Source organism: Hirundo rustica, chromosome 14, assembly GCF_015227805.2.
Source record: "Hirundo rustica isolate bHirRus1 chromosome 14, bHirRus1.pri.v3, whole genome shotgun sequence".
NCBI lineage: Eukaryota > Metazoa > Chordata > Aves > Passeriformes > Hirundinidae > Hirundo > Hirundo rustica.
In genome coordinates, this window is record NC_053463.1 from 14831357 (window position 1) to 14855414 (window position 24058).

At 41.3% G+C, this 24058-nt stretch overlaps 1 protein-coding gene across 1 annotated transcript in view; it reads left to right on the forward strand.

The window, feature by feature from the left end:
• Nucleotides 1-24058, forward strand: part of DOCK2 (dedicator of cytokinesis 2) — a 155436-nt gene that overhangs the window by 109591 nt on the left and 21787 nt on the right. Inside the window, 8 exon segments of the mRNA XM_058422522.1 lie at nucleotides 1638-1716; nucleotides 9139-9239; nucleotides 9338-9396; nucleotides 10684-10832; nucleotides 16398-16483; nucleotides 20330-20486; nucleotides 22071-22111; nucleotides 23580-23670. Coding sequence (XP_058278505.1) covers nucleotides 1638-1716; nucleotides 9139-9239; nucleotides 9338-9396; nucleotides 10684-10832; nucleotides 16398-16483; nucleotides 20330-20486; nucleotides 22071-22111; nucleotides 23580-23670 — 763 coding nt within the window.

Sequence of the window (24058 nt, forward strand, 5' to 3'; positions counted from 1 at the left end):
TTTTTTTTCTTTGTTTTTTTTTTTTTTTTTTTTTTTTTTTTTTTTTTTTTTCTTTTGTGATGAAACTAAAACTCCTTTCCCTGAGTGTAGTGTTTCCCCGGTGGCTCTCAGAGGGCAGCCAGGGGACCAGTGTAACCACAGCGCTTGTTCGCTGTGCTCTACCAGCCTCCAGTGACCAATGGCATTTAATTGTCCTCCCTTAAGTTTAGTCTTTGATATGTCTGATCACTTCGGAGCCAGTATAAAATTCGTCCTGTAGCAATGAGCTGCAGAGTTGAGCAAGATTCACACAGAACCTGGGTTTGCTTATTTTGGATGCACATCCTGGTTTGTTCAGGGCTCTCTGATGCTGCCCTGTGAGCACTCAGTCTCTCATCTCCACGGTACTTTCGATTTTATAGATCCCGTCACCTCCCTCCTCTGTCACTGTGTCCCTGACTCAGGATCATTCCTGTGTCACAATTATTTCCTTGCTTTCTTCTCTCTTCTTTCTTTTCCTATCTGTTTATCCTTTTGAGATGGGATACCAAAACACCACAGAGAATCCAGCACCAGGACACAGCATTCTTTTGATTGTAACATACGGAGATCCTGCGGCGTCTTAATCTTTTGCTGATAATGCTAATTATTGAATTATTGCTTTCTCTGATGTTGCTAATCACTGAGATGGTGGGGATTTCTGGACCTGGCTGTTGTAGTTATTAGATTTTTTTTCCTGACTGGAACTATCCAGGTAATGGTCCATCATTATATTTGAACAATTAGAGTTGGTTTTCCCTTGTGTTCACCTTTCTGTTTGCCCCTACAGTGTTTTCCATAGAAATATTTACACTTGATAGCTTTGAAAAAATTACCTATGAAGCAGAGGCAAATGATCACTTTCAGTCAATTTCCAATTTTGAAAACAACTGAATTATTAAAATAAACTTCATAAATATTTAAAGATACAATTGATTTTTGTTTTACGAATGATCTGTGCTGGAAGTCAGACAAAGAAATTAGCTTTAGAAACATGACTTAATCATGCTGCATTAATCAAGAGCTTAAATAGGTGCTGTGTTTCAGGGTGGAGGGACAATTCTCATGCTCTTACTCTTGGAAGAGTAACTGTATAGTATTTTGAATGTGTATTTTCACTGTTTAGAATGTTTCTATAATCCACCTAGAGAGGAAGGTGGGCAGAGGTGTTGTCCTGCCCTCCCCACCTGTAAGAAAGCTGAAAAGCTGCACTTAATATCTTTGAAGTGGCAGCTCCTGACTGATGATGTGAGCACAGGAGCTGTCAAACCCCGAGAGGAGGTGATGCCACCCTGGAGAAAGATCTGGGTTTGGCAGAAGGTGACATTGCATTTGAAAGAATTGCTCTGTTTTCTCAGGAATGCAGCAGAGTGTGCAGCAGGGGGAATAAAGTTTTATTGTCTGACTTTTCCAGCAGAGGTGGAGAAACTTTTTGACAACTGTGTAATTATTTTTATGGGTGACACTGTAAATCCAGTGCCACTGTACAGATTTTCACCTGCTGTGCTCAGGTGTGATGCTCCCAGTGTGTTCATTGCCAAATGCGCTTCCACCAGTATCACACACAGATTGCCAGAGGTTACACTCATTTACCTGTATCATTGCTTTTTGTTTTGCAGGGTCTTCTTGAGAGCCATCAACAAATTTGCAGAGACAATGAACCAGAAGTTTTTGGAGAACATGAATTTTGAAGTCCAAGTAAGTATTTAGGGTTTTTAGCTGAGCCAAGGCAGTGTGTGCAGACGTGCCAGAGCCCCTGTGATGTGCCCCAGTGTCAGGATCAGAATCAGGCTGATATTTACAGGAGCAGGTGGGCTGTGGATTTCCGTGGGGCAGGATTGGACCATCGTCCATGTGACATCAGAACTGGCCTTTGATTATTTATAAGGCACCCAAACAGGGTATTTTCTTCTGTAACTCTGCTCAGGTCTGGCAAGCAGAAAACTTTTTTTTTGCCAGCCAAGTGACTTCAGAAAGTCAATCTCAGATGTAACACACAGAGCCTTTAGAATGTCAGAGCTGTGGATGTAGGACAGAAAGAGCTTAACTTTGCTGATTCCCAGAGTATTTAGCACTTAGAATTTATTTTTGACTTGTAGTCTTCCCTGACAGATCTATCTTAATCTATTTTTTTTAATTAGTTCTTTCTGTAATACTTTAAAATCAAGTTTGGTTGGGGTTCTTTCGTTTGTTCAGTACCATTCTGTGCAACTGAACTATTTCATTATGCATTTTACCATATTCAGGTTCCTTTAGATAAAAATAAAGCTATCTGTAGTTTTCACATTCATTAAATTGGTACTAAAATATAATTATACTTTTAGATTCAGGATTTGTCACTAAGTACTGCCTCATCATGGTGTGTGAAGTTATTCTGTTTCACCCTTTACATAAAGTTCAGGGGTTTATGTTTTATTGTTCATCTCACACCTCTAAATCTGTTTTAAATGATTCCACTTGTGCTAAAAACTATTTGGGAATTGGTCTCTTGGTCCTCAACACAAAACCCCTTGGTCCCAAAGAGCTGCAGAGGAGCCAGGTAACTGGTTACGTGGGAAGAGGTTGAAAGACAGTAGTAAAAAGAAAGGTAAAATATTCACATCACTTTCAGTGGCCCCAAGCAGGAAATGTAGAGATTTTCCTGCTTTATTTCATTAAAAACGTTTTCCATTCGAAAGGTGTGATTATACAAATGTATATATGTATAATGTTAATTTAGATTTTTGAATCACAATGAAAGATGTTTCTTCTAACAAACTTAATATATGTTTTTTTAGTAAATATCCCTGTTGGAAATATCCCTCAGGCCCTTGACACATTTATGATATAATCTGTCTTAGGCTCTATCAGTTTATTAACAAGCAGTTTATAACCTGTTGTTTCTGTAGCACTCGATCACTTTTTACTGCATGATGTGTCAGTAATTTTTAAAAGCAGACTTTTTTAAAGGCCTGAAAGACTTCACCATTTGCAAGATGCCAAAACCACACAGACTATAAAGACTGGATCTATCCAAGTTTTATTAAGGTGTGCACTGCCTTTTTCAAATGGGAAAGCAGCAGTTTGACCTGGAGCCTTTATTTCAGCTCTTTCCTGTGGCAGTTCTGTGCCTTCCAAAGTGTTATCAAGCAAGCAGGGATGTTGTAGTTCAACACTGCACCTTGTACTTCAAGGGGGTGCATTAATGCTCTTTTATTCATGACTTGTCAAATATCTGGAGGCTCTGAGTAAGGTAAACAATGTTATAGTAAATAAGTGGTGCCCTGTAAAGAATTGTAATACCCTTATAGTCTTCAAGGTATTAACCTTACTTTTCTTTCATGAATAAAAGCTCTGCAGATCTTCTAAGAGTTCCCTATTTAGGAAGTTGCTACTGAACTAATAAAGGTCTGAATAGTGCAAAGCACATTGTCTAATATCCTTAATTATAAATTTAAATTTGATTTCCCACAGTATATCTTGTTTTTGTATTAATATATCTTGGCTGTAAGCAAACCTGAGCAGTGGTTAACTCAAAGTAAATGAGAAACTCCTGTATTTTATAAAATAGCTCACCTTACAGTATAGCTACTGTGTAGCTGTATTTCTATTTTTATTTACATTCCTATAAAAAACTGAGAATGGGACAAAGAAACTTGCTTTTTCTCTTTTGATTTGAGAGATAATTTGGAAGAGTTTAACTTTCCTGTTTGTTAAGAGCTGCAGCTTGGTAGGGACAGGGGCTATTCATTCCCATCTCCAGCCCAGGAACAAAGGCAGCCCCACACATCCCAACCCTCAGGTGTGTTTGGGGCAGGTCCCTGAGCCCACTGCAGGAGGAGCTCAATGGGCTGGGGAGAATAGAGATACAAACCAGTCAAAGTGCTATTTAAAATTAAAAAAAAAAAAAAAAAAAAAAAAAAAAAAAAAAAAAGCCTGTAAGTTCTGTGTAAACAAGTGCATGATTTTTACTGTTTGCAGGATGGTGCTTTCAGATCAGATTATTAAGAGTTGTACCAAAGTCCTAATGAAAAGAAAAATTTGAAAAGCTATTTAAAGTGCAGGGAAATAGATCTGAGGATTTTCACTTGACTGAGCGGTTGCACAGCAATAAATAGTAGACAACTGAAGCAAGCAAAGCAAGTCAACTGTGAAGCAACTGAGCATCTAAGAAGGTGTGGTTTCAATCCACAGAAATGCAATGAAGAAATTTTTTGCTACTCTGGTTGAGCTGGTTAAATGGAGAAAAAAAAGGGTTCCTGGCCTCTTTCTTGTTTGCAAAGCAAACTGCTCTTCTCATTTATTATGTGATTCAGGTAGAAGGGATCATTTAGAGCCTGGGAAAGGATATGCTACATCTGATCAAGAGTGGGTCCAGTCCTTGAGTTTAGAACTCAGCGCTGCCTTAAAGCCATGGGTTCAGTGCTGAGGCTGTTGGATAGAGAGAAAAATCCCAAAGCCCTGCCCAGCACAGCAGTGAAGGGCTGTTCAATTCCCTGCCTCAGCACTGTCATCACCCAGATTCACCCCCCATTTTGGTAGGGAGCCCTGCCCTGACCCCAGAGCTCCGACAGCGAGGTTGTCATCGCACTGGGCAGGCAGCAAGGGCCACAATGGGCTTGGGAATCTTTGGCCTTGGAGGTAAAAAAATCATCAGATATCTGAGGTTTTGTGCCTGCTGGGTGAGGGGTTGGTTTTCATTGGTTTGGGTTTTTTTCTGGGTTTGCACACACAGAGTGCACAAGGGGTGGATTCAGTACATCAGTGGCACTCAGAGGTTGTGTCCTGCAGAGATTCTCCAGTGTCAGCACACAGCAAAACTTAGCACAGTAAAACCAGGTCTGCCTGGAAGGCTTCTGTTATGGAATATTTACTGTTGTTCTGATAAAACAAAGCTGTTCGCTCCAGAGGAAATAATTTTACAGGAGAGAAGAGAGTGAAATTCCATTAAGTGATTGACCAAAAATAAACCATGAAGTAGGAGTGAAGGAGAGCTCTCAATATTCATGGTGCCTACAGTACAAACAGGGACAGAATCTTGCATAATGCATGACTCTGCATTCTTCAGTGCTCAACATAAACTGGAACATGAGGATTTAATGCACAGAAATCTGGAGTTTCAGCAGGAATTATTGGAATAGGTAAAAACCCTCAATATTTAAGTTTCTAGTCTATTCACGTCCCCGGGTTTGAAACAAGTTATTTTCTTGCATTTATGTTAGATATAAAGAGGTTGTGTTAAATATTGAAACAGTTTATCTAGAAAGGCAGGGAGTTCTCACTCCAGGATTCTGAAGGGTGAATTCACCTGTCCGAAGCAGTTTAGCAGCTCCTGCCTTGGCATGTGGAGCTGGAGCAGGAGCTGAGCTGGCACGTCTCCTCCCAGGTACATCTCCAGGGCTTGCCAGGAAAAGTCTGGAGGCTTGCAACTGTGGAAAGCATTCTAGCTTAAGACTCTGTATTCAGCAGGACCCTATGGAGAGAATATAAAGAGACAGAGTGATGGTGTGCAAGGAAAAAAAGGCAAGCAGGTCTGAGCTTAGACTTTCCCCTGGAGACCAATCAATGTCTTATTGCTCATTTGACTTCCTTGCTGCATTTCACATCATGAAAAAGCCTTATCAGTGTGACTGCCAACTTTCTTATTTTTCTCTTTTCCATCTTTTTGTTCATTTGCTCTCAATATTGTTTCAAGTAATGTTCCCAAGGATTCCCTTAGTTGATGGCAGAGCTGTCTCAGGCAGCACACGTTGGTGCCCCCCAGTCAGGACCACGTTAAGAGTTGTAAGAGGATTTGTTGTGGGCTTCCTTTGATGTTTCCTTTTCTCTGGAGGTGGGGAGTGCTGCTGGTGTAGGGTTCGTTATCAGCTCCTCCTGGTAAAGACAAGGGAAATTCAGCCATTGGCATAACATCCACTCTTCAAAGACATTTCAATGTTGAGATTTTTGCTGGTTTGTATCAAGAAGAGTTCAGGATTTGCTGATTTCAAATGTGAAGATTGGACACCATGTCCAAACCACTGCTTTGCAGCTGGGCTTTTGCAGGGCAGCAGAACAGCTACAACATCCAAAGGTGTAAATTCTGGATCTAGGGTGCAGCAGTTGAGATGGGCTCTTCAAAAGAGGCTTAACAAACAAACAAAAATCTTAAAAATTGTGGAATATATGTTTAAAAAGCGTTCTCTGAAGGCCACCCTGGTGTCTTTGGTTTAATTGTAACAAAACCTGATTTTCTGTACTTGTGCAATGCATTCATGGTATCCTCAACCATGAGGATGGTATCAACCGAGAGAAGATGTCCTCTGTGGTAAATGGGACGATGCCAGGACATTTTGGTTTCTGTTGGCAGCTGATGCCATTGCAAGGTGTGGCCTCTGTCCAGGACAGAGCATTTTCACTCTGCTGTCACTGTCACCTCCTGGCTCCATCACCTTTGGTTTGGAGCCTTGCTGTGTGCAGGAGTTTCCAGGAGGGAACACACCCGCCCTGCGGCTGTCCCATCCCTGGTGCCCCTGGATCCCTGGCGTGGCTTTTGAGCAGGATCCCTTCGGGAATGTGGCTGCTTGGAGATGGTCTGACACCCCCGGGGCAGGGCAGAGAACAACCCCAAACCCTTCTGTTGTGCTCTCAGGCACAGCTGTTGTGGAGCCTCTGCTCTGGAAATGCAGCGTTATCGATTCCTGCGCCTCCCTCCCTTCCCTCCATTAGCACTACATTTACAGGGCATTAGAAAGGATTATAATTCTCTATCTGTGCTGCTGTAGCCATTATAATTCATATATTAATCACCTGTGCCACAGAATTTTATTATAAAAGGCATAGTCCAAAATCTAATGTCTGATTTGAAAGAAAAATGCTTATTTTTTGTGTTTTCCTACCCTTCTTGCATGAGCTATGCTCCATTAATAACTCAGCCGTAATGAAATGTATTTCAACATGACAAACAGAATTGTGCAGCTTATTTTTTATGTTAAAATCTTCTTTTAGAAACCCCAGAATCAAAACCCTCAGTGCATTACAAATACACAGGGGAAAAATACACACTGGAAAAAATCTATGGATGACAGTGACAGATGTTGCAGAAACAATGCAGAGGTTAATAGGGAATGAAACCACTGGGGAATTTGGCTAGAATTAACTGTACTGGAAATATTGAAGTATTATATTTTTATATATTATATATCATACTGAGCATTTGAAAATTATCAAATTTCAGAGTTTGAAGTTCATATTTGATCCTTCCACCAGCAAATATCAGCTTTCAGAGGTGTGTGAAGGAGGCGGCTGCAGCCTTTACTCTGGGATGACTTTTTAGGATAACTACCAAATCTCTTCTTTGTGAGATGGTTGGAAATTTCCTGCTAAATTAATTCCACGTTTTCCAACTTGACAGATGTCTGAAACACCTTGCAGTGTTATTGTGGGGTTAAGAGAAAACAAAACGTGTCTCATAAGAATAATTTTTGCATTTTTAAAATCTGTTTCCATACTATTTTACTTTGGAGAGAGATTAGTTTGTCTCATAGAGTTTTAAAGTTAATTTTGGTTCTTAAAATCTTGTGAGTCCTTAATTTGAATATGCTGTTGAAAGGGAAAGGATCCAATTTTTCAGCCATTTTGGGGTACTCTGAGGATGGAAAGAAATGTATTTTATAAATAAGGAGATTGAGTCTGTAGGGTGTGTCTCGGACAAAGGTGGCACTGAACTTGGAGTTATTAAATGAAATAAGAGACCATTTAGGAATAAGCCTTCATTTTTCTCCCCACAATCTACAACAATTTGCGAAATTTTCCATTTCACTGCTATAACCAACACACAGAGTCCGTGCCCTGCACATCAATAAACACAGCTTCTCAAGGCGCTGGGAACTCCACACTGGTCAAAATAATCTCTTAAAATATTTGGTGAGAGGGTAAAACTGACCTTTCAGGGCATAAACAGCATTTGTCCTGATGAGCAAGGCTCTGAGCTGGCTGCAGAACTGGGCTGGTGTGTGCAGCTGTGCCCACGGACACACACAGAGCCCTGCCAGGCTCTGAAAGGAGCAGCTCTGCTGGGCACAGCCTTGGCTGGGCCCCCAAGGCAGGGATCAATCAACAGCAGGATCATCCACAAATCAAAGAAGACCTTTGAGAATTGTATTTGTTACGGGAAACGTCCGTGGTTCTGGGTGTGTTGGGATCTTCTTTTCCCCGTTATTTGCACACCAGACTTTTCCAGGCTACAAAGGACAGAGGCCACTTAAGTTTTGTTGGGACATTTGTTCAGTGTGTGTTCCCAACCCAGGTGTGTATTGCACCATACAAAATGAAGAGCTCTGTCCCAAGTTTTGTTCCATCCTTTGAATCACCACTGAACATATTTCCCATTGCCTTACCACTGGTTTTCGCTACAGCTGCATTTTTAAGTGTTTAAAGCTGCTGCTGAGTCCTAAAATCTCCTGAAAATTGTATTTCCTTCCTTAAATTTGTGTTTCCTAGGGAAGTTTCTCTTTTCCCTTTCCACTTCTAGTGTGTCAGAGGTGCTTGTGTTTGATTGTCTGTAGAACAGAGTTTGCCTTCAGGAATGAAGGGCTGTGCACTGTAAACACGGAGGCTTTTTTTCTACTTCAAGTACAGACTCAGTACAATCAGCTGTTAGTTGGGGGTGCATTTTGTGCTTCTTTCATGTGGAGAGCTCTTCACAAATTGCACTGGAATTTCACACGAATGGTTGTTGAATTAGGATCCGAAGAGGAGTCAGGAGATGCCTTCAGAAGTGGTGCTCAAATGCAGTGTAATTACACTGGTGTCTTTAGCTCCAGTTTGTTAGGATCCACCAGCACATAACGTGTTCCCCCACTCCTGCTTTGGTTCAGGGTTTAATGCTGTTGGCTAATGAATCTCATGTGAGTCTTTTTTTAGCAAAATTTATTCAGCTGCTCTGTTATTAAGAGCAAATGTGTAGAAGGCGTTGTTAAAATTCATCTTTCTTGTTTTCCTGCTAATTGCATAATAGTAATGATGTACATCTCTGCATAATAAAAAGATCTCATATTGCTTGCATCATTTGGTTTTATAAATTATTCTGCATTATGCATCGTTTAATATTATTCCTGCTTTCCTCAAAATTATTATAATTTCCTTATATTCAATTTACAGCTGTGGAACAACTATTTTCATTTGGCTGTGGCTTTCATTACCCAAGATTCACTACAGCTGGAAAACTTTTCCCACGCAAAATACAACAAAATCCAGAACAAGTAAGCAAAACATATCCTTTAGCTTAAATCTTTTGTTTTGTAGTAAAATGATAAAAAAGGTAATGATAAAAACACCTTTCATATTCCTTTCCTCCCAGATACGGAGATATGAGACGTTTAATTGGCTTTGCTATCCGTGACATGTGGTACAAACTTGGTGAGTAGCAAACTGAGCTTCACTGCAACTGAATCTGCCACATAATGTTTGTTCCATTGAAAACGATCTGACATGAAGTGCTTTTGTAAATATTTCTGCTATTTGAATAAAATATGTTTTCACTCCCGTGATTTAGCCCGGAGCCGAGATGAGATACAGTTGGACTACTGCCAGGTTTGTATTTAAAAGAGAACTCACAACCCTCCCTCAGATTTCAAACATGACTGAAATCAGATTTCAGAACCTTATTTTGCAGGATTGAGACTGGATGAATTTCCCTCAGAAGGTTACTGCTCAGCCTGAACCTATGATTCTGCAAATTAGGAGACTCAGATTTGGAATCTCTTTGGATTAAAATTCAAAAAAAATTTTTACATTTGTCATCCAACCAGGTTCTGCTGCTCCTCCTCTGAGAGTTTCTCGTTCCCTCCTTTGGGTTCATTTCTTATTAACTGAACTTAGGAAGAATATTCATGTTATCTTGGATAATTTTTGTGTGGCAATCACATTAAAAATTCCCATGGCACACATCAGAGAGGAACATCAGGCTCGGAACGTTCCTTAGTTTGGAGCAAGTCTCACATTCATTGATGAGAAGGTTTTTGTCTCCTCGCAAGCTTCAGGCAGCACTGACCCTCTCACAGCTCTGCTCCCTCTGTCAGGGCAGAGTTTGAGCCGTGCCTGGGACCCGGACGGGCGTTCTGCACATTTTTGGCAGAATTTTTGGGGTGTTTGTTGGCAGCTGATGTCACCCCGGTGCTGCGAGATAATTCCCTGTGGGTTTAGCAGCTGAGTTCTGTGGATGGTGATTCTGTTACTGCTGCTGATTTTGATGCATTGGTTGGTTTGATTCATTGTTGCAATGTCTAATTTTATTCAGAAAGGCAGTAATGGTTTTCTCCTCCACAGAAAGGTTACCCCATGTGACATTGCAGTGTCGTGCTCTCCTGCTGATAGAACTGGGGAGCTTCTTGGGCTGATTTATTACCTTCTACTCTAAATATTTATAAGGAGATGTCAAAAACCGAAAGATCGAATTATTCACTGAAAATATCAACTCCTCTGGCACTCCTGCTTATTCCTGGCACTGCATTCTGGCACCTTAGAAGCAGTCAGTATCCACTCACATGCCCCCAGCTTCTGAGGAGAAACGAAGTGACTGAGTTGCAAGACTTGACCAACACAGATGGCTTAAACACTCCTTTAAATGATTGCAGCTCTTAGATGTCTTCCTAAAAATATTTGGTTTGCTCCTCAAATATTCAAATGTTTTTGGTTTTGTTTCAGGCCAGAATAAAATCTGCTTTATTCCGGGGATGGTTGGGCCCATCTTGGAAATGACACTTATTCCAGAAGTTGAACTACGAAAAGCCACGATCCCAATTTTCTTTGACATGATGCTGTGTGAATATCAGAGGACGGGAGAATTCAAAAAGGTAATTACAAATGCTCTGTGTGAAATTGCATTTAAATGTCATGTGCTCTGTATTTCTGGTAGATGTTTGCCAAGTGGGCTATTCTGCTTACACAAAGCGAAATCCCAAATATTAAGAACCAAAGAAACAGCAGATGTAGGAACTCCAGAGTGACTGAGTTTGACTTAGGCAAGACTTGTTGCAATGACAGCAACAAATAGATTGAATAGCAAAGAAGGGCCCAGGGAGACCACAGGATCTTAATCCAAATTTTCAGGATTTTACTGGAAAAGGTTCTGAGCAGCGAGACTTACATTGAAGTCAGCCCTTCATTTAGTAGGAAATAGAATCAAATGACCTCTAGGGATCCTCTATAATCTAAATATTTCCTTATCCCAATTTCTTTTGATCTAGATATTGGTAAGCCAAAACTTCCAGGTGTTAATACATCTGATAGGAGTAGCAGTGAAGAGTTAGTTATATATTATCAGATTTATCAGGAAACTGTAAATTTTCTAAATGTTCATCGTGAGAAAAATAATTTCTGTGAAGAACTGAAATTCCTGGAGTGTTTTTGGCAGTCATTTTGAAAAGGAAAAAGAATTTTTAAGTCACCACTATGAAATATTTTTGACCGATGGAATAGAAATTGGGATGGTGGGGCAGGGAGATTGTAATCTGAATTTCCTGCCACTGCTTACTGTGTCTGCCTGGGCAGGGGAGTATCCATCCCTGCCTGACATCTCCATTCTCCTCGAGCTCTTTGGGCGTGGACTCATCTTGTTCTGTGTTTGCACACTGCCTCCAACTGTAAATTATGAACTGGATATCCAGCTTTGTAGCTACACAAATAATTAATTCAGAACAGTCTGTGTAAGGGAAGATGACAAACAAAACAGCCTCGTTTTAGACACATGTAAATATAAATATCTCGTACACCCAGCTATGTTTAATACTTTAAGTCATTTGGGGCATTTCTGTGTCAATGAAGTGTGGAACAAATGAGCAGATGGAATTTCCATTTTGGTCTGTATTCCACAGTGCAAAGCTTTTGGTTCAAGGCCAAGATTAAAAACCACTTTGTTTCTGTGCATCTGTTCCCTCCGTGTCCTGATAGTCCCATATTTGCCTTCTTAAAAATGTTTTCCTGCTCATGGCTTTTACCTCCACTCTTGGGGGGGACACAGAGATCTGCAGAGCCCAGGAATCCTGAGAACCCATCTCTCATCCTGCCTGATTAACAGGAGCAGCAGCTTGGGAGCCCAGGAGAGGCCAGGCACTCCAGTGCCCACTGAATCACTTCTCCTGCCATAAAAATAAGTTTCAGGTGGTATTTTACAGTGCCAAGGAACAAGGACATTGGGTTTATTGCAGCTTAAGAAGAAGGGGGAGTTTTCATCAGATGGTGCAAAAACTATTTCATAATTGAGCAGCTGAGTCTCATTGGACTCTAATGTTCTGCTTTAGGAATTGTGATCATTTGCTCATCAAGAATCACGGGGTTTATCCTCTCCTTTGCTATGGATGAGGTAATAAAGAGAAGGATAAATAAGATTAAAAAAACCCCTTGCCTATGTAAGTTTAGCCATTCCGGTAAGTTTTTTAAAACACATATTTTAAAGGAAAGGCACATTAAGTTTTATGTTTTAAAATTGTTCCCACCTTAATTTAACGGAGCAAATAAGTAATATGAATGGATAATTATTGGAGGCACAAACACATAAACTCCAGGTTTTGTTAGTGCGCAATTTTCATTTGCAAATTGACATTTAGTAGTACAAAGCATGTTTTTTTAAAGCTTCAGTATAAAATTTTGAGAATGACAGCATGTTATTTCAAGAGTGCCTGGGGCACTCAGGAGCCCAGAATGACATCCACTTAAAACATAATTTTGTGGAACTTTAAAAATAAATAATTTATTTTTAATCTAATCTTCTCTAATGAGAGAAGAGGGGGGGGGAAAAAAAGCACAGACAGAAACATCTTTACGAGCTGAGACTGTACCAGCACAGGAACCAGAGCCTGTCTGGTACCTCCCACACGATTTAATAAACTTTCCCAACAATCCTGTCTCTGTTAAGCTGCCCTTGGGCTGTGCTGGGCCAGGGCTCTGTGCTGGGGGCACAGGGGTGTGCTGGGGCTGGGGGCTGTGTCCTGCTGTAAGCACACAACACCTTACAGCCAGTAAGGATATCAAGTCATTTAATTTTTTCAGGCAAGAATTGTATTTTATTTTATTTTATTTTATTTTATTTTATTTTATTTAGCTATTTCTAGGAAATCGTCTAACCCCATAGAAAATAAAATTCCACCTGTGGCTGTCTCAAGAATGAATTGCTCTACAAATACATTTAATGGCTTGGAATCTGCATGTAGGTGTAGGACACAGTAAGGCATTTTCTGGCAATCCTTTCTTCTGCTTTGCACATGTAATTTCCATTCACCCAGAGCAGTGTTAGATAAGCTCATTATTTTAACTCTAATTGAAGATGTAGAGAGGGAGCCATTAATATCTACTAATTTTAGCTATCGAGGCTCTGCCTATCATGGGCTCAGAGAGCTGGGAATCTTGGAAAGCCGATTTATCAATCTCTCAGTGTCTGTGGATAGACTCAGTCCTGTAAATGGATCCCTTCCTCCTTCAAATAAAAAGAGAAGCTCACTGCTTATGTGATACAAGCTCGTTGCTCATGAGTTGGACACATAGGGTTAAAAAAATCCCGTCCTCCAAATGCTGATAACACACCTTTCCTTTCCCTGAAAGATCAGGTTGTGCATTTTAGTACGACTTCCCAAAGGAAGCCCTCGTCCTGCTTGTTCTAACTGTGATCTGAGGCCAGGAGTTAGAAAATTCTTGCTTAAACAAACAAACAAACAAACAAACAAGGAAAATTAGCTCTTTGCAGAGTAAATGAAAATATCATTTAAATAAACATGGATTTGAGTTACATTGAGGATTTAACTTGGCTTAGGAAAGATTAATTCATCTGTGTTTATATTTTTGTTCAAATAAATCACTCTGTTTGTGTTTGGTATTTTCAGTTCAGTATCTCTCGTGGGTTCTGCCAATTGCTGGAGCCATCTGGGGAAGTTTTCTGTGTTTGCTTTCCTTCCTGACTGCCGTGGGACCGTGTCAGAAATCAGTGCTGGCTGCTGCTGTGTGCTTGGCTTTCCAGGCTCATTGTCAGAGGACAGACAGGGATTCTGTGGCACTGTCCTGCTGTCCTGAGCTCTCCCAGGTGACAGAGAGTGACTGAGGTGTCCTCTGGTGCTCTACACAGCCACAGCTCCTTCTCTGAATTCTTGAAATCTGGCTGTGTAAGGCTTTCAGAGGGGTGCGATCTCAGCAGCAGCAGGGGCTGAGTTTGGTCAGCCTGGTGCTCCAGAGAGATCCACGTGGAAAACCTCGGCATGTTTGGTGCTTTGGTGTCGAGGTGTGCTCAGAGCTGGGAGATTCCTTGGATCTGTTAGAGCAGCAGGTGGGTTTGAAGCTAAACTGGTGCCAGTGACAATTAGGCACACTCTGTTTAAGTGAGAGGAGAGTGACACTTTCCAGAGCTTAATTTGGTTGCACAGAAACACTAAAACTTTATTCTATATTTCTGCCAACTTTTTTATTTGTTTTGATCCAAGCAAGTGATTTTTTTTTCTTCTTGCAGCTTGTTGAGAAACTGCAGGAAAGATGCTTAGGAAGAGGGTTTTTTGTTCAGATCCAGCAATGTGAAATTATTGCCTCTTTGAGAACTAATCAATTCTCTACCTGCTGAATAAGTACTGGGAAGGATTTAAGAGGTGGATTTAACTCATGCTTGACCCGCACTATATTCACAGATTTGTCTTACTGCAGTAAGCCCACAGAAAAGGGCTGGGTTGGATGTTTTTGCTCAATATTTCCTTGTCCTGGAACTGCCATGCACCTGTGTTACCCACATTACTTACACACATCCTGCTTGCACATAAAAATAAATTCAGAGCCCTTTAGACTTTTATTTCAGCCAAGATGAGAGAGAGCAATTTTATTTTTTTCTGTTAAGCCATTTTTCAATGATAGCTCTTTATTCTCTAATATCAGTATAGTATGTAGTGTTCAACAGGCAGTCTTTCGTTTGTATTCTAGTCACAGAGAAAGGATTAGTATTGCAAGTGAGGAGGTGGTGGAAATGGCTCCTTCCTCCTGCCCCTTTCCAGAGCAGGGTGTACCTGCACTGCCACTGCTCTGAGCCCAAGTTTTGCTCCTGGTGTGAGCAGTGGAGAAGTCTGGATGCTCAAGGTGCTCTTTCAAAGAAGCAGCAGCCACTTCAGTTTCTGCCTCCAGAGCAGTTTACAGGATCAGGGTGGCCAATAGATCTAGGCTGGACACTGGAGGAAAGAGAGGAAAGCTTGGCCTTTGTTCTTGAAAAACGATGAAACACTTTTCAGGGTGGAGAGGTTGAATCATGACCTACTTGAAGGAAGTACGTCTAGTAACATATTTTCATTTAGAATGTCATGTTCTTTAAAACTGAAGAAATTCTAAAAACATATCTGAAGAGATGCGTGACCTGCTTGGTGCTCTGAGAGGAAGGACTGTTTCCCTCTTCCCTTGGCTTCTTCAGCTCAGAGCTGAATGTTTGGATGGGGATATATTGAAATATGGTAAAATATTTTGCATTGCAATTATCTGAAAGTACCATATCTGAAATACTGCAGTAATTCTTTGTACCATGAGAGGCTCCTGGGTCTCTGATGGGATGATCTGGATCCCAGCCTGCCAAAGCTCCCAATTACACAGAAACACTCCAGGGAGAAACAGAATTATTCGTGTCCTGACAATTGTGTGAAATTTTGTATCAAAGCAGAACGTGAAAACTTGCTGCATTAGCACAGTAATGAGTTCTGTCATTTTTACAGTGGTTTTAATAATTAGAGCTACGTAAAGCAACGGAGCTTTATTTCAATGTAGGTCTCCATTAATGCTCTCCCTGCGTCTCCTGATGTGTTAATGACTTGTCAAGAACCCTGAGGTAGCTCCTTCCTGCCTTCTGAACAGGGTGCAGCATGAGGACAAAGACTGTCTGTGGCTGCCACAGACTCTGAGCTTGTGTCTCATGTGCCCAGTGCAGGGGAAGCCTTGTGAAAATCTGTGTCCCGGGAAGCCTTGTGAAAATCTGTGTCCCGGGAAGCTTTGTGAAAATCTGTGTCCAGGGAAGCCTTGTGAAAATCTGTGTCCAGGGAAGCCTTGTGAAGATCTGTGTCCAGGGAAGATTTGTGAAAATCTGTGTCCAGGGAAGCCTTGTGAAAATCTGTGTCCAGGGAAGCCTTGTGAAAATCTGTGTCCAGGGAAGCCTTGTGAAAATCTGTGTCCCGAGAAGCTTTGTGAAAATCTGTGTCCCGGGAAGCCTTGTGAAAATCTGTGTCCAGGGAAGCTTTGTGAAAATCTGTGTCCAGGCTTTCAGCCGTGCTAAAAGCCCAGACCAGAATATGTCCAAGCATTTAACCTTTGGGAATATGTGACATAATTATACAGAGGAACATTTTTGATGCTGTGCTGAAGTGTGTTGACCTCTGGATAGCTGCTCAGTGTTTTGATTTTTCTTTCTTTATTAGTTTGAAAATGAAATCATTTTGAAGTTGGATCATGAGGTGGAAGGAGGACGAGGGGATGAACACTACATGCAGCTCTTTGAGTCCATGTAAGTAGTGCATGACAATAAATAGAACAGATGCCTTCAGGATGTGTTTCTATCTTATTGTTCCCAGTCCTCAGGTTGGTAACCTTACCTAAAATAGAATCTTAGCAACTTTCTTCATGAAGGGACTGGAAATACCGTAATTCTCCACTACTACACCCAGTTTGCATTGCAGTTTTGCTCATTGAAATGATTCTCCTGGTTGCTTTTCACTGTTCTGTGCTTCAGCTAAATTATGAAGAAGTTATCCTTGCCCTGTGTTTTCTTACATGTCTAGATTGGACTCCAAGAGATTATTCAGACAAGTCTGAATTTAAATAAGGCTTTGTGATGTCATGTGCATGTTTTCCTTCCTCAAAGCCTGCTACCCTGTATGGGTTGTATTTCTGGGTAGGGTAGCAGTCTTTGAAAAGTCACATCTCTCATCAGATGAACCATGAAAGCTTTGGGTACACACACTGGGGACATAAAGAATCATTTATTCTGTTTCTTTTTGCAGCAGCTTTTATCAAATTTGAATGCTGCTGTCTAGTTTCCTTCAGGATTTCCCTTAGGGTAAACAATGCCAGTATTTCAGTTTATCACATGGAATGTTTTCTGGACGTTCCTAAATTGTCTCCATCTAGTTTGAAATACTACATTGCCTTTAAGCTGGAGAGAGACTTCAAACTGAGATTTTATCTATGCAAAAAGCAAAGCTTCCCTCAGATCTCGTGTATGTGACCCCTTGAAGTTCACTCTTTCTGAGCTGTGTAACATTTGCTTGCCTTGTTTGCACCTTGCTCTTTCATTCCAGCGCTTTTCTTGGAAAGTGGCACTATCCAGTCAAACCCCGTCTTTCAGCAGTGCAGTCAAGGAGTGTCATCACACACAGAACAGAGCTTTTGATCTCCTGCCTTTGCAAGGCCCCTTTCTTACTCTGATATATCTGTTTTTTCCCCTTGGTACTGTCCCACTTCCTTTGAGAAGGCCTCAAGTTCAAAGCTTCCACATTTCTAAAGATGGCAATTCATCTTAGCCCCAGATTTTGTTGAATGCCACCTGTGTGTGGAGTGTTGAAGCAGAGGCTGGTGACCTGCCTGTGGTAGGACCTGTTCTCTCAGTTGGTTTGGTTTAAGTCTTCCTACATTCACACCTTTCAAAGCAGGGATTTCAAGCCTCTGTCCCCTGCTCCCTGTTCCAGCTGGAAGGAGACCCAGTTAAACTTGCCTCCACATTTATTCATTTGGTCCTTTTTCCACCAGCCAGTCTCCTCCAGCTGTCTGCACTCCTGCACAGTTCCAGATGTCACCTGAGGGCAGATATTTAGCAGACTGCTGTGTTGCTGCTCACCTCTGCCCATGCTGGTGTTTGCTGGGAGCTTCTCCATGCCCGTAACAATGAACTGAACAGGTTCAGGAGAAGTTTAACAAAGCACTGCCTTGCATTTGTCCCTGGACCTAAAGGCGTTGTGACCTGTCCTAGACAGTGCCAGGGGAAGCTGGATGATGTGGGGCAGCGAGAGGTTGTTCTCAACAGGCAGAGCAGACCAGGCTGCCCTGCCTGGGGAAATGCAGCAGAATCAGTGCAGCTCCAGTGCAGCTCCGTGAACACGAGTTGTGCCATGCCACTTGTCCTCAGGCTCAGTAAAAGAGCTCTGGCATGTTTTAGTTCCTCATACAGTCACAACAGGAAACCTGGCAGCTTTCCACTTCCCCATCATTGCAGTGGCCCATGCTATGCAGTTGTTTTTCTCCAGCTTTATTGCAAATATTTTTTTTGTTTAAAATTTTCTATTTTTTTTTCAAGCGCTGTTTAAAAATTCAAAGGTTTCTTGCTCCCTCCTGGGGGTAAAAAAAAAAAAAAAATCTTCTGAAGTTTTTTGGTCCTTTTTATTGGGATTACTGTATAAAGCTGAGCAATACAATTTTTTGAATCTTCCCTCAGGAGACAGGAATTCTTCTCTCCTGTTTTTTTTGTAGTTCTTTATGTGGACTCTAGTTCACCTTTCTTTACTGACTGGAGTTATGTACTTTGTGCTGAGTGAGACCCAGCAATAGCTTGTGGTTTATGTCAATGTTTTTCTGCTTGTATTGGGAAGAAATGTGATGTCTTGGAGGCTCATGTTCATTGTGCAGTCAGGGAATGTGCACAGCTCTGCCTTGTTTGCTGCTACTCCAAGGGAACCTCCGGCAGAAATCCAGAACAGTCACTTGAATGGTGGCTCTACTTTCCTTCATTAGTGTCTCACACTGTTTCTGATACTTAGAGATGTAAAATAACATCATTTTCCTGTATAATATTCCAGTCTCCTATGTGCTTCTGAGGCTTTATTAATTTCTTTCCCACAAATATATTTTAATGTGCTCCAGCCTTTTCTGTCATTGTCAGCTCTTCAGCCCCTTTAGTGTTTCCATTCCATTTGCAGTGGATTTTATAAGCCACGTGTCAATTATTGATTTAAATATTTCAGTTTCAGACCAGTCAGACAAGAGCAATTGGAGTATTCTGGTTTTATCTGCTGGCCTCTGTCCCTTCTATCTTATACAACATAAATGTTCCTTCAGACATCCACATCCATGTTCCCTCTGTGTCAGGACTCCACTGGAGCTGCACAATCCAAGGAATAAACTTTAGATGCTGCTTTTACTTTGCTTGAGTTGGAACTTTATTCCTGGGTATTCTGCCGAGGTTCCATTCTAGGCTAGAGCTTCGAGGATTTCTTTGCAATTGAAGTCAATATGAGTATGTATTTTCTGAAGAAGGTTCAAATAATTATGAGGAGTAAAAAAATTGTTTTGCTATTAATTAAAAGAGTATATTTTGTAATTGGAGTTTAAAAACATTGTGCCTAAAGATTAACAATAATCTTTTGTTTTACCTGGGTATCTGGAAAACGATGTAGAGCTCATTTGCTAATTGAGCACTGAGAGGTCAGAACCTTCCCAGCTACCAACACAAAGCAGGACTGCCTTGGAGAAAATTAACTGCATCTCTGCCTGACCCAATGCTTGTATCTATAATTATATATGTGAAAATATATGTGTGGATGTGTGTATATGGATATATATATTATATATAAAAACTGCAGTTTGTCAGAGAGGTTCCCAATGGAAAACTAAACTGTTAAGTAGAGGAAGCAAAAGGAAAGCAGAGAAAGAAATAATATCTCTTAAGCAAAGAAAGAAAATACTCCTTAATGAGACGTAGATAATCACTTAATGATGTTTAAACAGTTAAATGCTGAAAACAAAGCGACAGTAAAGTGAAATCTCTACTCCTTAATCACTTCAGCACTTTTTAGAAACAATATATGTTAAGGTTTTGTTAATGTGAATTGAAACTGGTGATGCCAAAGTATAAAATTCCCTTTCCTGTATTTTTATCAGAAGAGATCAATTACTCTTTTCAATCTGCAGAAAGTTGATTGGCTATGCTTATTTCTCAAAGTAAAATTACTCTAGCGATGTCTTTTTTGAGTTAAAAATTTGAGTAATTTTTGTTCATTTGAACTTTTGCTCACATGTAACAGTACAAAGAGAAGGAAAGAATTTTTGCATTTTTTGCTGAGGAAAGGAAGGTGCAGTGTTTATTGCAATAGTGTGATATTTCAGAGACTTGAGTTTGTAGTAGCACAGAGGCAGATTTCTCTGTCCTGAAGTTGTGGGTGCACATTTGAATTCAAAGTCGTTTTCAAACAGGAAAAGTAAATGTTTCTTTTATTTTTTTTCCATGTGATTTATATGCCATCTGTCTTCTCAATCTCTAAATTACCAGCTCACAGAGGGAATTTCCAGTGCATTCCGCAGCTGATTTAGGCCTAATTCAGTATTTGCCATCAGAACTGTACCAATATTTCCGTATTTGCAGCCTTACAGAGTGTGCCAAGCAGCACCCTGGCATTTCCAGCCTGGTGGACAGCTTTGTGAGCCTGGTGAAAGGGCTCCTGGAGAGGCTGCTGGATTATCGCGCCGTGATGAGCGACGAGAGCAAGGACAACCGCATGAGCTGCACCGTGAACCTGCTGGTGCGTTCTCTCCTGGGCTCTGGGCTGAGGAGGGCAGGGAGTAGAATCCATCTATTGAACATGAAGCTAAATCTTACTGGGGGCAGGAGTGGGTGACAACGTTCTGTAGTGATTTAAAGTCTGGGGCAAGAGATTTTTATACCTCTTTGCGGGGATATAGGCGTGAGTCTGAAAGCAACGTTCACCTGTAGGAATAGGGTAAAAGCCAGGCTGTCATTTCTGCTAGTGATCTCTAAGTTCCCATATGAAGCTGTTTTGAGAATGAGAAGTTCCTTTAACACGACAATCTATTCTCAGGGTGAAAAATAAGTGCACCTGTAATAACAAGGGATTTGTCCCATGAGAATCAGTAAAGAAAATATATAAAAAATCCAAGAATAGATAGATTTGATAAAAAAGTAAAATGTCTTTTACTAACCAATAAAATAATTAACAAAAAGCTATTAACTGGTTAGAAGTTACCCTCAAGTTACTTTATCAAAGACAGCAGGCTGCCATAATAAAGGGAAGCCTTCTGAACTTTTATGGTGTCACTCTGTGTGTCATGACCATCCCAACAACATTCACCCATTTGCTTTGTTTGGTTCGGATGCTTTATCCACTTTGGTTCTGTGGATAAATAAGGAAGTTGGCTGCTCACATGCCTGTACCCATCAACAAGCTTCATGGGACTGTGGGTTCTTGACAGAGTCAGGCTGTGATGAGGAACTGACCCACTTGCTGCTTCAGCATCTCGAGAGTTACAGATTTCAAATGTGGGCAGGAAACCTGCAAGGCACCTTTGCAGTTGGGTGCCGGTGCCAAGAGGTTTGACACTCTGATCCTGTCCTGGGCCACTCTGTCTTCTTTTCTACTCCTGTTTTGAAATGAGGATATGTCATAGAGAGATTCTTCCCCCAGGAAATTCCTCAAAGCCAAGGAGGAACCTTGGCCACCTTTGAAGTGTTACACTCACACACTCTTTGTTCCTCAATAATCACTGTGCAATGTGCTGTAAATTTCTGCAGCTCTTCAAGAGACCATTCTTGTCATGCATTTTGCACAGCCTTAGCAGCTTGCATTCCTACAAACATGATACGTATGGTGACAAATGGAACTGGCCCCTTCAGAGATATTACACAATGATGCTCCATTACTACAGTGCTACACATCTGCTCCAATACATACCAGCTTCTACCAAGTGTAGCTGGAGCTTGTGGTTTATTCTGTTAATGCATTTGGATGACCATATTTTCCTCTTCTCCAATTGAAAAACCTTCAGTAATGATCCCATTATGAACTAGGAGAAGTATACGTAGGTATAAAACCATACATATAACTAAGAAAAATGTTAATTGAAGAAGTACTCCCAGGTTTAAACTTCAGATCTGTAAATAATCTATGTTTCATGCTGTCTATGCTTTCCAACTACCAAGGAAAGCAAAACCTCAAAACCTCAGTCTATATATATATATATGTGTGTGTGTGTGTGTGTATATATATATGTGTGTGTGTGTGTGTATATATATGTATATATATGTATATATATATATATAATTTTATTAAAGGACATTACGAGGTAACTTTAAATATTTGTGTTCCTAGAATTTCTACAAGAACATTAACCGTGAAGAGATGTACATCAGGTATGGCAACCATTCTATTGGATCTCTTTTGGAGAGGGGAATTAATATTGTCTTTTGAGTTCTGGTTTTATCATTGTGCTTGGATTTCTGTATTTATTGTTACTTTACCATCCCAAATGGCTCTGTGGCAGCCCTGGCCTCATCTGCATTCTCACTCTGTCAGCTTAGCCTTCAGCAACTGGGAATCTGGGCTATGTATTCAGCATTCTTTTCCATTAGAATTGACTTCTCATTGATCAAATCACTCAATATTCACTGTCTATTGTTTAAAATTAACAAAGTGCAGATAGATTTGAGGTCTGAGGGAGGCTGTATCATGCATTTAGCATGGCAGAGAAAACATTCTGGTTTTGTAGAGTGGCCCAGTCTGCTGAGTCTCCTTCAATATGCAGCACTCCAGGGGCAGGGGTGCAGCTGAGGCATTTTCTGTGGGAACTGCAGCTACATGGGCAGATTCCTGCAGATGTGACTTGGCTTCTTGCTATCTCCAGTGGCAAATTCCTTCAGGTGTGACTTGGCTTCTTGCCTCTCCAATAGCAAATTCCTGCAGATGTGACTTGGCCTCTTGCTGTCTCCAGGAGTTGTGCGTGTGGGCTGCAGCAGATCTTGCTGCTTCAACAGCTCCCTGTTTCCTACCTGTCCTCTCCTGCAAAACCTGCAGAATGAAGCCCAGCTGAAATGAGCCCTGGAGGTGATTCAGAGCTCACCCTGGGGCTGTGAGCCAGGGGGGAACAACGCTCCCTCTGCGGGCATTGCTGAGGGGGAAACTTTCTGTTGGGCTGGCAGCTGGGAATGGGAGTGCCTTGGACTGCCACGGCAAGGTGTCAGAGCTCCTGTGTCTCAAAGCTCCTGGTGTGAGTTAGAGGAAGGGATGCAATTTTCTTCCTGGCTGCTGTAGATGCACCTTGATCCCCACGGTGGGCAGTGACCGTGCTGGAAGCAGCAATGCTGCCGTAGGGATCGAGGAGAACATTCAACTCAGAACAACTCTTCTGCCCCCAGCCCCTCCTGGGTGGAACAGGGACTGCTTTGCCTTTCTGGGCTGGTGCTTTCCGCTCTCTGCATCCTCCTGGTATCTGCTGTGGTCGCACCTGTGTGAGTGATGAAGGCGTGCCTGGTGGTGAGAGGTGCTGCAGGGCACGGCAAGGTGAGGAGCCCTGCAGGAATGGTGGCCCTGGAGAGCTCTCTCAGACCTTGGGTGCAGCAATCCCGCTCTCTGAGAGGAGCTGGCCACGGCTCACGGGAGGAGCGCCGCTCTTTCTCCTCCTCTCCCGCGCAACGTTTCAGCGCACAAAAAGAACACAGCAAAGGGTGAACAAACGCTTACACACCGCTCAGTGTCCTTGAGGAGTCTTTGGGGAGTCACAGCGCGACATCCACGGAGATTCCTGTTATCCGGAACGTTCTGACGCTCAGAATTCCAGTCGTGTCAGTCTCCAGTTCTAATCCTTGCTCTCTCCTCTATCAGGTATTTGTATAAATTGAGAGATCTTCATTTAGATTGTGAGAATTACACAGAAGCAGCATATACCCTTCTACTCCATACGTGGCTCCTGAAGGTTAGATTTTCTAAACTCAATATATAATTAAACTTTTGCAGTTTTCAATTTTATATTCTTAAGTGAATGTCCTAATCTCTGAGTTATTTTCCTCAGGGGTATTCAAGTTTCTAGTTAGAAATACTGCAGTAGATGGTACAAAGTTAGCATTAGTTGTTGAAATTATATTTTCAGTAGGTGATTAAAACCCATATATTGCTGAAACTAAATATGGTAGAAAAAAATAGTTTTCCTTTACAGTGAGAATATTGTGTACAAAAGTAGTTTTCACTTTGGTAATTTCTTACTATCTTAAATATAACAGTTATGAAAATAAAACACAGTTCCAGCTATCACAAGGGGACCTCTAACATTTAATTTTAGATAATATGGATTACATAACCATGTT